Source organism: Equus caballus, chromosome 29, assembly GCF_041296265.1.
Source record: "Equus caballus isolate H_3958 breed thoroughbred chromosome 29, TB-T2T, whole genome shotgun sequence".
Classification (NCBI taxonomy): domain Eukaryota; kingdom Metazoa; phylum Chordata; class Mammalia; order Perissodactyla; family Equidae; genus Equus; species Equus caballus.
This window is the reverse complement of record NC_091712.1, coordinates 12,284,109-12,300,238: the sequence shown is the minus strand read 5'-3', so window position 1 is coordinate 12,300,238 and position 16,130 is coordinate 12,284,109. Positions and strand designations below refer to the sequence as shown.

Here is a 16,130-nt window from a genome sequence, read left to right as displayed (position 1 = left end):
GAGAGAGAATGGAATAAGGAAACAGCGACCTAAGCTCCATTTGTCTTGTTCTCATGTTAGTAAGCATGGGATAATTCTTTGTGGAATGAGTGAGTGATTTCCAGCTAGTGCTGGGGCTGAATTTACTGTGGCATCGGTAGACTCCATTGTGAGATTTAATCCAATAGTGATCAATTAGTTATAGGAAGGCATTTCTGGGAAAGGCAGAGAGATGGGATTTTGCCAGACAGGCAGGATTAAAAGGGACTGGATGGGGCCCATTAGTAGCGGAGCTTTTTAAATGTTGGTTAGCTGACAGACCATCGAGTCTACCCCGGAGAGGGAGGAAATGTAAACAAGAGCTTGACCGACAGACAAGGAGTAAGTGGAAAAATGAAGGGCCTGGAGTTGAAAAGTTAACAAGGGGCATATGAATCAGAAGAATGAGAGACGAGGCCAAGGGGTGGAATGTCCGACTGTAATAATCTGGATGGCTGAAGTGTTCCTGGTGATAAGCTCTGGAGTGTGGCAGTAACTACACTGGAATGGAAGGAAAGGACCCTAAGATGAGATGATGTAGAAACTGAGAGGCTGGTCTTTGGCCGGTCTATCCACATCGATGGTAGAGCCCTCCATGGCCTCCTCACCTCTTCAAGTCTCCCGCCCTGGGCCCCATCCCCCTCCCAGGACCTCCACAGAATCTGCATTCTTTCTTTGACCTCAAGTTTCAGACATTGTGGGTTCAATGGCATAACTCTGGACAAGAAGATACAAGTGTGGAGTGAGAGAGGCTGTAGTGGACACCGGTTTTGTTTTTGGTTTTCGTTTTAACACCTAGCATTCACAAGCCTTTCTGGGAAAACTACCTCCAGTGCCCTCTGGGATACTCACCCCATTTGTGTAGTGTGTGTGTGTGTGTGTGCGCGCGCGCGTGCGTGTTCGGTTTTGTTACAATAGTTACCATTATACTTGTATCTTTTCTAATGTCCTCAAATTCCTTTCCCTTACTCGGAGTCATATTTCGTTTGTCACCTATATCTTGACCCCCTCTTATTGCTTATAGATCATTTTATTCTATTTTTCCCTTTTTCTCCTCCCTTCCATTTTTAAAATCATGTTGTTTTTAGAAAACAAAATTGGTATTTTATTTTTCCACCCTTGTAGCCCTCTTTATTTTACTTAGACGTCTACAACTTAATGTATTTAACGCTCACCATCATAATGCTTTTTGAATTTTGCCCCAGTTGACACTCAGCCAATTTTTGAGTCCCAGTCTGTCTAAGTGCAGTTGCCTTTCCTCCAAACCCCTATTGTAAGGGTGGGTATGTGAGCAGTCCATGGTGAGACCCCCATATATCTGTAACCTGGTGCATAGTCTGGGACTCACCTCTGGTTCATGAGCTGCAGGTGTTCTGGGGGAGACCAGCCATGGCTCCACCAAGGCCGTGAATATCAGAGGCGGCACTTCCATCCCGATAGGTGAACTGTACACACTAAGGGCAAGATCTTGTATATTCCTATTAAGCATAGATGGAAGGAAGGCAGCAAGATCACCTTCCCCAAAGAGGGGGATGCCATGCCTGATGACCTCCCTGCAGATGTTGTTTAGTATTCAAAGAACAGCCCAGTGCCTTTTTGGAATAAGGCATCAGTGTGCTGTGCAGTGCCTGGATCAGCCTCAAGGTGGTGATGCCTGGATCAGATTGAGGAGGGGGCGGGGGGAACAGGACAGGGTCACCATATGGATGATGAGGCATAAAGCTTTGTTCTACCAGCAAGGTCCTTCTTTCCCCTCTTCATTTTTTCTTCCCTCCTCGCTTACTCCAAGTCATCTTTTCCTTACTCTCAGCTTTATTTTATCCTGGGAGGTAGGTGGCTACCTGGTCAACATTGTTACTACTGGCAGCTGAGTGATGCTTTTGCTCTGCAACAAAATATCATTTGGCAGTCTGAAGAAATACCTACAGAGGGGAACCACTTCCCCCAGGTGCCTTTCCAGTAGGGAAACCTCAATGTAAAGTTTAAAGTATTCTTCCCTAACACATTAATATGACTCGCATGACAGATTCTTAAGGCGCGTCTGTGCTGTTCCTAGCCCCTCCCCCACCAGCCCAGGATCCACTGCAGCAATACCCTCCCCCACCCCCCAAATCCCATTCAGGGTTCACCCCCTGTGGGGTCCTCTGGTCACTGACCTCTAAATCATGATGAAGCCACTGTTTTTTCTTCATTGTTGTTTTATGAATTGCATACCTATTCTTGACCCTCTTCGGATAGAGAACACCTGTCTTCCCTACTCTCTGAAGGATGTAAAACATTCAGTGAGCGGAAGGTGTGAGCTGCTCTACACTTTCGTTAAGGCTAAGCGAAGAGGCAGGAGGCAGAGCCCACCTCCTCAAACTTCATCAGGGAGGAAATGGGCTTTTGGGGGCACGTGATATCTCTTTGTCAACAAGAGCTCCAGAGCACTGGTGACCTTTTAGAAGCCAGAGGAAGCAATCAGTAAGAGCTGAACTCACTCCTCCTTTTCCCTAAGCACAAGCCCTGAGTTACCTGAAACCCATGCCCCCAACACAGGACACAGAAAAGACATCACTATTATTAGAGAATCATTTATTGGGGAGAATTAATATTCTCCACAAGAAGGAATTATTTTGCGGTGGGAAATTTTCCGCTCTCGAAACGCTGGAAAAGCGTTTTCTGTTGACATAGAGACGGATCCCTAAACATAGTGCCTTTAGCAGTGGTGAGAACAGCTGGAGGCCCCTGGGCCAGCTTGACGCCTGCAGGTGGAGCTTGGATGGGGCACATGCTCCCTGCGGGGCACAGATAAGGGACGCTTCTGATCCAATAGCTGATCTTTAAACGCCATGACTTTCTGAGGGTGTCTGTTCTGGTCTCTGATCCGTCTAGAACATGTAGGATAATTCTGGCCAGCAAAGACAACTTCTTGGTGGCAGGACTTGGTGCTTGGCACTTTACAGGAGGGAGCCCTGTAGTTGGAAGGATGCCCCTGGACGGGCTCTGCCTGGGCCTGCTCTTCTGCCTTCTGGTCAGTTTTCACAAACTTCCTCAGGGAAGGAAGGGGCTCTTGAGGGCGGGTGACCTCTGCTGCACACCGCTGCCCCAGTTTCTCCACTGGGAACTTCCCAGGGACCGTCCTGGTCTTCTGAGCCGTGGTGGTCCCAGTAACGGCAGCTCTCCCTTTAACCAGGCCTCTGCTCTGTGCAGATGATATGGGGCTGCCCTTTTCCTGGGGATGTTCTTGGTTTTTGCCTTTTGTCCCAGGACGAAGCCATTGAAAAATGTGGTTCATCTTTTTTCTGAACACACTTTCAGGAGGAGGCTGTGCCTTCTGTGATGAGGTCTGGGAAGACTTGCTCCCAAGCGTCTCCTCTGATGCTGTGATCTGAGTAGGGAAACTCTTTCTTGTAGGTTGGGATGTCCCCAACCCTGCATCCCCTCCACCAAGCTCTTCTTTGTTGGTGCCCGGAGGGCTCACTCTCATTGTAGCTGGTGGGAATTTCTTATCCTCGTACCTCTTTCGATCTTTCTTAGGGACCCAAGGCTCCTGCCGCTGCTGCCTGCTGATCCCAGTGTCCTCCAGATGGACATGCAGCACCTGGGAAGCTCCCATGTCCCCACTGGAGACACCGTGGGCATGAGTCAGTGAGGCCTTGCAAGTCAAGCTCTCTGAGGCAGGGGACCTGTCAGTGTGTTGGCCTTGGACCTGGCTCTGATTCCTCTTCTCTAGTTTCGACTTTAATTCCCTAAACAGATGTTCCTTAAGATCCGATGACTTCGGGTCTTGGGGAACTTGTCTTTTTGGTGCAGGGCTTTCAATGGTCCCAGTAATTTCTATTTTACTGTGATTCTCACGTATCCTTTGGGAGCTTCCTGGCTTGCTGGTTGTCAACACATTAGCAGTTTTTGACTGCAGAGCATTGAGCTCCTTGGCCCTGAATATGTCCCTGGCCGTGCTGTGCACGGAAAAGGGTTCCGACTTCATCTTTTTGTCCTGTCGCCCTTCTCTTCTATCACTGGGACTCACTCTCGCATCCTTTGTCTCATGTTTGGCACCAGCTTGCCTTGCAGGCAGCTCTGGGGGGCATCGGTTGCCTAGCTGAGTAAATTTCTGACTCGCTTTGCCTGTGATGCCACATGTGACAGGCAGATGAGTCTGCCTGGCACCCTTACTCCTCTGAACAACCTCTGCAATCTCTTGGTTGATACCAGAGGGTGATTGTCTCGGCACCCCTTGTCCTTGCCTGCCCATAGGTGAAGTAGCAGGGCAAAGACGATCCAGGACCAGGGCTGAATTTGTTTCCACTTTTTCTTGAAGAGCAGATTTAGAGCTTCCTCTATGGGGCTCGAAGCCCTCGGATTTGGAGTCCACTTCCAAAGTTGGGTTATTTGAGGGGGGACAGTAGAAATAGGTCAAGGATTGGGATGCAGCATCTTCCGATTTAAACGCCTGTATGGATTCAAGGACCCTGCAGGGAAGGCCCCACTCCATTCTCATACGAAAGCTTTTAATATGGGTTTCCATCATCTGTTGTGTGCTGGAATCAATGAAGCAAAGCTCCTGGAAGGTATTCAGGGAGGAGTCCCCACCCACTGAAGGTGGCAAACTCCTCTGTGTTATGTGGGTGCGGGATTTGTCAGAAAGCAGCAATGTCTGCTTGATGGCATGCCATGAACTGCGCACCGTCCCAGGGAGCCGAGCCTCACTGATTTCCTCAAACTTCTTGCTCAAATGTGCTTTCAGGACATTTTCAAGTTGTTTCTGATCTAGACTTTCCTCCAAGGCCCTTGAATTTTTCCCTGACAGACTTGCCACGTGACTATTTAGGTCTTTCTCAGAGTCATATGCCGGATCCTTATCTGAAGAGCTCTCTGGGACACTCAACAGATGAGCTTTGGGGCCGTTCTCTGGGCTATGCCCCTGATCCTTCCCCATCTCCTTCTCTACCTCAAGCAGTTCTGAACCCCTCTCATGGAAGCTTTTGGATTGGCTCAATCCAACATTTAGATCTTTGTTCACCGAGATCCGTGAGAGTCCACGATTGCTCTCTGACTTAGCTATCTCTGAGAAATCTCTTGGAGGCATCATCAGTGACAGACACTCACAGATCCTGCGGGGCAGGCCCCACCGGTGTTGGATGAGCCTCTTTCGAAGGTGATGTTCCAGTTTCTTCCTCAGCTCATCACTGAGAGGAAACTCTACGGGAAGGATGGAGATGCAGGCATGGGCCTGGGAGGCCTGATGGTAAGGAAAGTTGGGAGCTGAAGAACAAAATTCTTCCTGAGATCTTTGGACTACAGAGGGGGAACCCCACAAACTTTCCTGTTGCTTCTGCAACACTTTCCATTCCAGTTGTTGAATTTCAGATGAGGTGAGAGACTCTGATTCATCCTGGGGTCTATGGTGACACACTCCACAGGTCCTTATCTGGGGTAGAGGACCAGATGGTAGGATTGGGAGTGGGGATTTAAGGTGGGCCTGGGACTTGACCTGAGTGAGAGGTAGGGGCTGGGATTGGGGCAGGGTTTGAGGCAAGGGTTGGGGCTGGATCTCAGGCAAGGATGGAGGTGGGCGATGGAGAGGTACTGGGGATTCTTGGCCCATGGAGGCATTTGGGATGGTATTGAAAAGGAAGATTGTGGTGCAGTCACTTGAGTCACGGATAGCAGAGGGCAAGGACTCGCTGTGCAGAGATGGGAGACCCCAGAAGAGCTGCATACATTTTTCCTGTAAATGGTCCCCCAAGATTTTAGGATATGGGGGCTGCTCATGCATGTGCAGCTCCTTTGGGTTGCCTGCACTGCTCCAGAAAGGAAGGGAGAATGCTGAGTCACACTCATCAGCATTTGACTCTAACATTTTCCCCGAAGGATTTAGTTGGTGGCCTGGCGTAAGTTTTTTTGGAAAAGAACCCTTCTCCTCCTTTTCCTTCCACATCAGGAAATCCCTCCTCTTTCGGACTTGTCTCTCCAGGAGTGCCAGGACATGAGGGCTGAGAAATGAGAGGTTACCAGGTTCTATAAGGTTAGCTGTAGGGTGTCTCTCCAGAGAGGACTCTGAAGAATGGAGGGCAAGAAACTCCCGATTAAAATCACATGGTGCCAAGGTGGACGGTGCTAAGAACAAGTCTTTGGCACAAGCTTGCCACCAGGATAATTCTGAAATTGACAGGCTTGAATGGTCAGTGCCTCTGACTGTTGGGACATAAGTGGACAACCCACCAGGGCTATCTGGAGATGAGTTCTCTGGAATAGACTTCAATAAGATGGAAACCGATTTAGATTGAGTCACAGTTAAAGGGTGGTCTGTCGGTGGTGAGACAGACAGGCTTGGTGGTGTGTGATGACAAGCCAGTGAATCATTGGGATTCATTATCTGGGACAAATTTGGTAAGGGGTTAATATCTTGGGAAAGGGTGCGGTCAAGAGAGAAGATCGTATTCAGAGACAGAGTGGCCTCTGGTTGGAGAATAGGACCCGTTGCCTGGGTGTCATGTGGTGGCAGAGGGGGAAGGGCAAGGAGTTGGGGTGGGGAACGGTCTGCTGGGAATTTGGACTCCAAGGGAGGAAAAGGCTCTGGTGGCATAGAGTGACCCGGTGGTGAGGGTGAAAGAAAGTCAGCTAAGGGTGTCATTGGGTTAGGTGAGAGGATGGAGTGGGGCGGTGGGGAAGGGTCAGGTGGAGGGGCTGGTGTTAGGTCTCCTGGAGGGACTTCTGAGAAGGCAGAGGACAGAGTGAATGATGATTCAGTCCCAGAAGCTGTGGAAGCCATAGAGGACACAGAGGCGGTATCATCTTCCAGGTCCTCCAGGAGCTGATTGATCTCAGCAGTTGTGCTATTACACACCTCACAGGAGGGGTCTGGGCATAATAGTTGACGAAAGCGGGTGGTATCGAGACGCCGGCCTAGGGGCCTGCGGGAGACAGGAAGTAGAAAACTGTAGCCAGGACCAGAACAAGGAAAGGAGGACCTGCTGGCCTGTCAGGGGAGGGGCCACCTGAAGCCTGCTGCCCCTTCACAATGCCCCACGCCTATGACTTCACCATACACTCAGCAGCCCTCACCCCAAGGCCTTCATTCACATACCCGTTCCTATGGCAAACCCCTCTCATGGCTACTGCAGGCTGTACTGAATCCCTGGAATTGCAGAGAACATGTTAAAGAGGGATCAGGAAAGAAAAGACTAGTCACCTTTTCAGAATAGAAATTAGCCTCCTTTTCTCCTCTGTTTCCCTCTGGTAATTTCTCCAACCTGGGAAACCAGAAGAGTGAATTACATGTAATAAAGGTAGAAGCATAGGTGTTACACAGGAGTCCCTTTATGGGAGACCCTTGGGATATTAACTCTGAAAGCCCCAAGAATCAGTAGATGTGGTCAAACGGTCAATGATAATATTAATAAGGTTCACATGTGTTTGTTGCTTCATTTATAAAGTACTGTCACATACGTTATCCCATGGGATTTTCAAAACCCCCATGTGAGGAACATAGGTCAATGGTTACCTCGAGGAGTCTGATCATCCAGGAAGTCAACGTAGTTTCTACAAGGTCAGGAGACAGAAGTTCTGACTCTTGACGTCTCCCACGGCCACCCACTGGGCAACACCCATTGTCCAGGCCCATCACTGCTTCATGCCCAGAGCTGGGCAGAGCAGGAATCTGAGAAATGTCTCGGGTTCTGACTACCTTCCCATGAGCCTTTCCTCTGAGGCCTCTATCTTCTGAGAGGGACTCTATCTAGCGACTGACATCCTCAGAGACCATGGACCTGGGACCTCATGGAGAGGACAGGAAGGGTCACCCTTGGAGAGCTCAGGTGGGATAGGTGGAACCTTACCACTTGATGTTCCACCTCTTCTTCTCCTCTTGGCTCTGCCCTGATGCTGAGAACAAAAAGAAAAGAATGAGGAGCGAGGACTTAGTTGGCTTGCTCCTCTCTCTAGGAAACTCAGATATTCATCCAAGATTAACGTCACTCTCCATTTTTATTACTAGCACTTTGTGTTCTTTCCCTTTCTGAATTTCTAAAGGTGATAAGATACTTTCAATTTTTCCTTCTTTGAAAAACTCGAAGGAGGATTTTTGGCTAGAGTCCACACTTGATGTTCTCAGTCAGAAGTCCTCTGCTCAAGGAGGGCATAGACTCTGAGGCCCACAGTCACATCTGTGCTTCCTCAGATAGGCCCCTGTATCCTGGGACAGAGCTCACACTCCAGTGTCTGCTCAGAGGCTCAGCCCTGCTCTCCTGATCTGCCCAATACAAAGGACGGTTTGGTCGAATGACGCCCGACATGGGAATGTGACTCGTGATCCAGTGTTGGGAACAGTGTTCTCCTACACAGATCCCAAACTCTCTAAATAACCTAATGCAGGGCCGTGAAATCAGTGATGGGATTTTATCCAGGAATCCTCCACCACACCCAGATGGTCTGTGAGTTTTAAATGGGAAACAGTCCCAGCTGAACCCCTAGTCCTGCCTCTCCTATTCCCCTAGAAGGATGATGTTCTATCCTCTATTCAGACTTGCCATCTTAGGAGTCTCTCTGGACCAACTCATTTAAAAATGTGGGACTAGAAATGGAAACAACAATAAAAAATCCCTGTTGGTGGCTTGCCCAGGGATCCTTACCTTTTGGTAGATTTTGGTTTTCCAGAAGGTTGGTAAAGATGGAATCCCCACCAGGAAGCACAGGAACAGAAGAAGCAACCACAACCCACACACGATGGTGAGGTTGTGGTCACTATCTAAGAATGTTGAGCAGATGCTCAAAAACAACTCAATATGGCTATTCAGAAATGAGAGAACATTCCATTGACTGAACTCCATTTTCTGAATCGCAAGGCTGCCTGAGGCAACTGAGCTCTGAGAGTGTCCACACTTGCCTATAATCCCAGGCCTGCATCACAGAGCACTGAAGAGTCACAAAGGGTTTCAGAGGGTGGGGGAGGGGACATGAAGAGGGTGTGCCCATGGCCCCTTCCCCCCACCAGCCCAGCTGATCTCTCCATCCATCCTGGGCCCTCCAGGTCCCTCTGCCCTACCCTGCCATCCTATTTTCCAACTCTGTCCGTTCATCATATCATACAATTACATTAATGGAATTTTCTGCCTGTTCCACCTGTACTCCAGATATTACCTGGGCCCCCTTTACTGTTTGGAGAGCTTGACTTTGGTTTCACCACTTCCACTGCCTCGAAAGTGTGAAATGCTCCCTGGAATTTTTGCTAGTACCCAGACATTTACACTCAGAATCATATATGTCCTCAAATCCATCTTTCCTTTAGAATGTTTTTGCCTTACATGAACCCTGATATAGAACTTAAAGTTCTTTACTCATTTGGTTTTGTGAATGTTGAGTAACAAATTTTAGTTTTTTGCTTCAGTCAGCCTTTACCGTCTTCAGCCAGTGGGGCTGACTCAAATAATTGAAATGAATAATTCATTATTCAACATTCACAAGACTAAAATCAGTACGGGCATACCTCACTTAATGAAAGGGACATGTTTTGAGAAATGCATCATTAGGCACTTTCACTGTTGTGTGAACATCACACAGTGTACTTACACAAACCTAAGTGGTAGAGCCTACTACACACCCAGGCTATGTGGTGCTACCCGTATGGGACCACTGTCATATATGTGGTCCATTAGTGACCGAAACATCGTTAATATTGTTACATGGTGCGTGACTGTGGTGGATGACAATGTCAAAATGGAGTACCATTTTCAAGGCTTCTAAAATGGAGCTGGGAGGCCATTAAGGAAGTGGGGCTTATGCTTGTACACCACATCCACCACCAGATGTTAACTGAACTTTTGAGCTTTACCTGACAGCAGAGGTCACATCTTGAAGTGTTTCCTCATTCCAAGAAGGGGCAGTCTGCCTAGGACCAACTATGTTCTGGCAAGTCAGCTCACCCCATGCCAGAACCAGTCATTAACTGTTCACTGTAGACCTTTGTAAGCCTGTGTCCTTTCCTTTTATCTACCCCTGCCTCCTTTGTCTTCCTAGGAGCACACTTGAGCTTCTACTCGAATCTACATCTCCTGAATTGCAATTCTTGAGACCCCAAATAAACGTTTTGGTTCTTTTGCAGTTTATGCCTCTTATTTGCTGACTTTACGTGGTGACAGAAGTGGGATCCCTAGCTACTGACCTTCAATTCTGGTGCCACTTCACAGACACAAGCAAGGTGCCTGCAAAGAATCTTTTGTGCTCTGTCGTCTCCTCCTGGTGGCTCTGGTTCCTGGTGGTAAGTCCTCCTGGGCCTGGACCTCCCATTTTTGGTAGAGGTCCAGACTCTTTATGTAGGCGTCCTTTGATACTGGTTCTGGCCATCCTTCCATTGTCAGCTTTGTTAGAAGCTTCTGTTTCTTTCACTCCTTTTTTGGGCCTTTGATCCTTGGGTAAGTTCATACAAATGAGAAATCCATTTTCTAAGAGGACCACCAAAGAACAGCCCCACTCTGGGACTCCTGCTGGTTTTGTCTTTAAAAAATCCAGACCTTCTACATGTAGATTTTTGTCCCACTGGGCTCAGATTACTCAGGGTGATTTAAAGCTTCACTGGCCTAAATGGGGCTCCTTTGAAATTCCTAAATTGGTTTATCTGTGCACTCAATTGGAAAAAGCCTATCAAACCAAACAAATAAAATGGGAAACTTTTTAAAATTGGTATCTTGAGGCCTCTAAATGAAACACTGAAAAGGACACTTCCTTGCAAGCCATAACAATGTCATAACTAAGAATTTCAAATGATTAAATGTAAATGCCATCGATAAAAGAATATTAACTCCTCCTGTATTTGTCAGGGTTCTCTGGAGAACCAAGGAGATTATCTATATATATATAATATATATTAATATTGATATATCATAGAATATATAATCCATTGTATCTATATTTAAATTCATTTATTTAGTTCTATAAATTACATATATACACATAAAATTTATATATAAAAGAAACTTTGGCCTCGCCCCTAACTGCCTAAAAGAATTTAAGACAGAAGGCCTGTTCCAGGAAATAGCTGTCAACGTAGGGAACTCTAGATGTGGTAGAGAAGAAGGTACCTAGCCGGGCCCATTTTACACAAGTTCTCTCTCATTTGTTTAGAGATGGCCCAGCAAACATTTGGTTTTCTGTCTCCTTGTGAATTGGCTTCCTCCTCTTTGAAGTCCCAAACCATGACCCCCAACCCCGCGCCTTTGTAAAATATCTAAACCCTAACCATAGACCTGGCAGACACGCTGTAGACTGAGCAGCAGCATGAAGACCAGGGTCAACCTGATGACATTGTGGGTGGGACTACTGGCTGTTTGTCCACATCCTTGTCCTGGGTGCCCAGGAAGGCAGTCACCCAGCAACTTGCAGTGAGGTGTGGCGTGTGACTATGTTTCAGCCAATGCAATGGGAGTGGAAGTGGTGTGTGCCATTTCCAGGTTGGAACTTTTGAAAGCAGGTGTGTCTTCTCCGTGTTCCTTCTTTCTCCTTGTGCAGATTGGTTGCAGACGATGATACAGGCGTCAGGAATGGCAGAGCCAAGAGACGGGAATTCATGGGTGACTGACACACCCTGTGGAAGAGAACCACCTGCCCAACACGAAACCCACCTTGGCCTGTAAGGTAATCACACATAAATTTCTACTCTCTGGTTATTCTTTTTCGGGATCTGCTTGTTATTTTCTTAACTATTATGGAAATATTTCAACTATGCAGAAGAGTACATAGTATGACCTCTATCTCCGGCCCTAATACCCAGAAAGAAGAGACGTTCAATTCTGCCCTATTTGCTTCCGATGTTGCATTCATTTGCTGGGGCTGCCATAACAAAATACCACACGTAGGGTGGCTTAAACAATAGAAATTTATTTTCTCACGGCTCTGGAGGCTGAAGTTCAAGATCAAGGCATTGGCCGGTATAGTCTCTTCTGAGGCCTCTCTCCCCGGCCGCTTCTCCCTGTGTCCTCACACGGTCTTCCCTCTGTGTGTGTCTGAGTTCTAATCTTCTCTTCTTATGTGAGTATCAGTCACATTGGATTGGAGCCTACCCATGTGACCTCACTTTACCTTAATTACCTCTTTAGAGGCCCTCTCTCCAAATACAGCCCTATTTTGAGGTCCTGGAGTTAGGACTTCAACATATGAATTTTCAGGGACATGATTCAGCCCACAACGATATCTCTGTTTTTAAGAAGCAAAATGTTGCTGTCACACCTAAAATTCACATTTCCATCCCGTTCTCCTCCCTCCCTCATCATAGGTATCAATATCCTAAAATTAATTACATTCTTTATGATTCCAAGAATATCCATGTGCATGGCTCCATTAACAAAAGATTACATTTTTACGCATAGTCAAGACATACATGTGTATGTCTCCGTTAACAAATTCTTACATTGTTATGCACTTAAAAAATGTACAGGAACAGCATCACACTGCACATGTCCTTCTTTGATTGGCTTTGGGCTATAAATGGGGAAGGAAAAACAGCAGCCGAGGGTAAGAGAATAAATAAACGGCTTATGCATAAAAACCCAAAAGGACAGATTTCCAAGAGCATCCAGGTTGGTGACCATGTGCAGGTTCTGGGAGAGTGGTTACCTGGAGAGGGCGTGGAAGCTCAGTGCCCTTTCCCCGTGCCTTGCCCTGTGCGTCTGTTCCATCGAGCTATTCCCGAGTCATATCCTTTTCTAATAAACAGGTAATCTAGTAAGTAAGAGGTTTCTCTGAGTTCTGTGAGCCGCCCTAGCAAATTCGTCGAACCGGAGTAGAGAGTCTTGAGAACCTCCTACTGACAGCCAGTTGCTCAGAAGCATAGGTGACAGCCTAGACTTGCTCTTGGCACCTGCAGTGGGGGCAGTCTTGTGGGGCTGAACCCTTAACCTGTGGGATGTGATGCTGTCTCTGGGTACATAGTGTCAGAATCGAGTTGAATTGTAGGACACCCAGCTGGTGTCCCAAGAATTGCTTGTTGCTGTGGGGGACTCCCCTGACCCCCAACCCCACACACATTGGAATTGGTACCAGAACCTAGGAACAAACTGTGAAAGATAAGCGTCTTAGCTTGGGTTCCCATAACAAAATGCCATAGCGTGGGTGACTTAAACAACAGAAATTTATTTTCTCACCATTCTGGGGGCTGGAAGCCCGAGCTCAGGATGCCAGCATGGTCAGGTTCTGGCGAGGGCTCTCTCCTCAGCTTGCGTAAGGTCCCCTTCTCACTGAGTCCTCAGATGGCGGGGTGTGTGTATGCGTGTGAAGAAACAGAAAGAGAGATCTCTTCCACTTCTGATGAGGCCACAGTCCTATCTGATTTAGGTTCCACCATTATGACTTCATTTTCACCATAATTACTTCCTAAAGACCTTGTGTCTGGACATGGTCACAAGGGGGGTCAGGGCTTCCATATATGAATGGTGGGGAGAGAGAATTCAGTCCATAGCAATAAATAAAGAGCAAATAAATAGAAACAAAGGTTTGGCATTTCTCTTTCTCATTTCCTTTCTTCCTGACTTTACTTTCTTGCTCTTTGTCTAGCTTCTTGAACAAGCAGCTCATTGGTTTCTAATTTTTCTTTTTAGATACGTATGTTGAAGGTATCTTTCTTCTAAGTATTGTTTAATTCCATCCACCAGATTTTGTCATGTAGTGCTTTCAGCTATAAATATTTCCTGAGTTCCATATGAGATCCCTTTCAATGCAAGGTTCTATAAGTTCCCAGCCATTATTATTATTTTCTCATCTGTCGCTCCTTTTACAAGTATGTAATGTTCCTCCTTGTCACCATGTTGGTTTTGTCTGGAGCTTTACCTCCAGATTTCTATAGATATACTTTTTTATTGACAGGTAAAGGACAAAATGAGGAAATATTTTTGCTATATATAAGCATGGTATCTGTCTACACTCCTGGGACTGTAGACTTCTAATCTGTCACTTATCCACCTTTGTGAAAAGGAATTCTAATATTGGCTCACTGAAGTCATTTTGGTCAACAGCACAGGAAATTGGTAATATGTATGTGTGGGGACCTGGAAATGGCCACCCCAAGATATGTCTCTTTGGCATCAGGATTATTTGAGGCTGATTGCTTTTGATAAACTGGGACAGGGAAGGAGGAATGGAACTTGCCCTTTGTTAGGGCACATTTACATTTGTAAGGTAAATCTCTATCTGTAAAAGTTGCCTCCCTCTCTGTACCAGGAAGAAGAAAGGAGATGACCTTCTCTCTAAAAACTCTTAATCAATACCAAAGGCAAGGACTTAAATCTGCATTTTATTGTGCTAGTCTGGTAACCTCCTGTAACTGACTTTCCTCCCCCTCCCAACGTTGGCATTTCTTAAGGATTAAGCATCTTTCCTTAGGCTAGGAACTGATTGCTGAGCTCACCTGTGACCGCCCAGCTCCAGACAATCGACTTGAGTCCTGCCATGCCCACTGACATAGCAGACCCACTACCTGCTGTGTCCATCAAGTGCCGACAGGGCAATCTTGTGACTATTGTGGGAGGGACATTTCAATCACATGTGAAACACCCCATTTGGCGGTATATAACCACTATGTGCACCCCACTTCTTTGGTGCCCTTTCTTCCTTCGGGAAGAAAGGCACCGGGCCACGGTTCCTCATAAAGCTTTGTTTAATTTTCTCTTGCTTTTCTGTCTCATGTGAATTTAATTCGTTCTCCAGCCAGATGAACCCACACTTGGGAAGAGGAAATGTCTTCCTCCCCTACATATGTTTTCATCAGTCAGATAGTCCATGTTGTGCTGTATTCACAACAAACTCCTAAGTCTCAGCTAAAAATGACCAAGGTTTATTTCTCGAACATGCTCCATGTCATCAGGGGCTGGCTCTGTATTATCCTTGCTCAGTCTGGAGGATTGAGTAGATGGCAGCTAAAAGATGCTCGATCCAACTTCTTGCACAACTGCCAGGCAGGAAAAACACACTCCTACTGTTTGCCAAAGGTTTGTCTGGAAGAGACAGCCTCATTTTTGCTCAAGTTTCATTTGCCAAAGGCTCACAAAGTCACATTTGACTTTAAGGGGCCAAGAAGATACATCCCTTCTGTGTGCCAGAGAAGAGCCGACAATATTTGGTGAACGGCAGTAATAATAACTATACGCTGTGCTCTATTGTGTCTTCTAAAGCTTATTTTTGCTTTCTGTTTGTTGATTTTTTCAAAAATTCCCTTCAGTTATGTGAGTCACCGTAAGTCCTTCTAGTCAATTTCTTTAATAAGAAAACTGAAGTTAGCCAGAGTTAGCTTCTTTTGCTTAAACAAAAAAGCCGATCTAATGCATTAGACTTTGCGTTATAAATGTTACTGAGCAGCTTAGGAAAATGAACTTCAGTTTACACCTTGGGCTGGTTTTCAAGAAAGGGTACACACCGATTTTTGAAGGATAAGGTTTTAATAGGAAAAGAAGCAGGGCATGGCATGAGCCAATATTTAGATCCGAATAATTATTGGTGACTGCAGCATGTCAGGCAGGGAGCCAGCTGTTTTTGCATATGCTCTCTAAGTCAATTTTAATTCTTTATAAGAACAATATGAGGTGAATCTTACTATTCATCACTTATATATGCAGAAACTGAGGGTCAGGGAGGTGAAATGACCTGTGCAAAAGTCACTTAACTAGCAAATGATGGCTTTGTTTCAAGTCCATCATCTGATCAGGCAGAGGTGAAAGAGAAGAATGCAATGTGTGTTTTTGGGTAGTGGGTACTGTTCGGTTTGGCAGGACTGTGGGATACATGAAAGGCGGAGGGGCCCTTGAGTGCTAAGGCAGAGAGTTGGAGTCTATCAGGTAGGCAGTGAGAGGAAGGTTTCCGCATCAGAGAGGGCACTGGTGGAGCCATGCCTCAGAGACATTGATCTGCTATTGTCCTCTACGATGAAGAGAAATGAGGCACGCTGGAGGCTTGGAGACCAGTTGGAGGAGCATTGTAAAAACTCACATAGGCCTGAATGGGCATGGGTGTTGGCAACGGAAAAAGAAAAAGGTATTCTATCGAGTCTCCAGACGCCCAGGGAATTGCTGAACGAAGTCTGAGTTCTCCCTATGTAGATAGCTCATACTTTTCATTATAGGTTTCTCAAGAACTTGCTCCCAGAAAAA

At 46.5% G+C, this 16,130-nt stretch overlaps 2 protein-coding genes across 4 annotated transcripts in view; one reads left to right on the top strand and one right to left on the bottom strand.

The window, feature by feature from the left end:
• LOC138921418 (ral guanine nucleotide dissociation stimulator-like) overlaps positions 1-16,130 on the top strand; it is a 140,541-nt gene that overhangs the window by 92,808 nt on the left and 31,603 nt on the right. For 2 of the 3 annotated variants that reach the window (XM_070255203.1, XM_070255204.1), the window contains exon 1: positions 11,505-11,631. The gene's annotated coding sequence lies outside the window, so the exon portion shown is untranslated. Of the gene's footprint in view, positions 1-10,102; positions 10,259-11,504; positions 11,632-16,130 lie in introns of those variants that run through there. The other variant, XM_070255202.1, reaches the window with a different exon arrangement.
• Positions 2,576-8,917, bottom strand: LOC138921416 (spermatogenesis-associated protein 31D4-like). Its single transcript, XM_070255199.1, has 4 exons — positions 8,634-8,917; positions 7,842-7,887; positions 7,196-7,256; positions 2,576-6,917 (listed from the first exon to the last, which is right to left on the bottom strand). Exons 1-4 carry the CDS (start codon positions 8,829-8,831, stop codon positions 2,717-2,719), a joined length of 4,506 nt encoding a protein of 1,501 aa, XP_070111300.1. The 5' UTR covers positions 8,832-8,917; the 3' UTR covers positions 2,576-2,716.

What these genes read in the sequence shown, in the direction of transcription:
- LOC138921416 (XM_070255199.1), bottom strand. Translation starts at nt 8,831, where the DNA reads ATGGAGTTCAGTCAATGGAATGTTCTCTCATTTCTGAATAGCCATATT. An exon ending in AAACCAAAATCTACCAAAAG is followed by an intron (nt 7,888 to 8,633) that starts GTAAGGATCCCT and finishes TTTTGTTCTCAG; the next exon opens with CATCAGGGCAGAGCCAAGAG. An exon ending in CTAATTTCTATTCTGAAAAG is followed by an intron (nt 6,918 to 7,195) that starts GTGACTAGTCTT and finishes TGTCTCCCGCAG; the next exon opens with GCCCCTAGGCCGGCGTCTCG.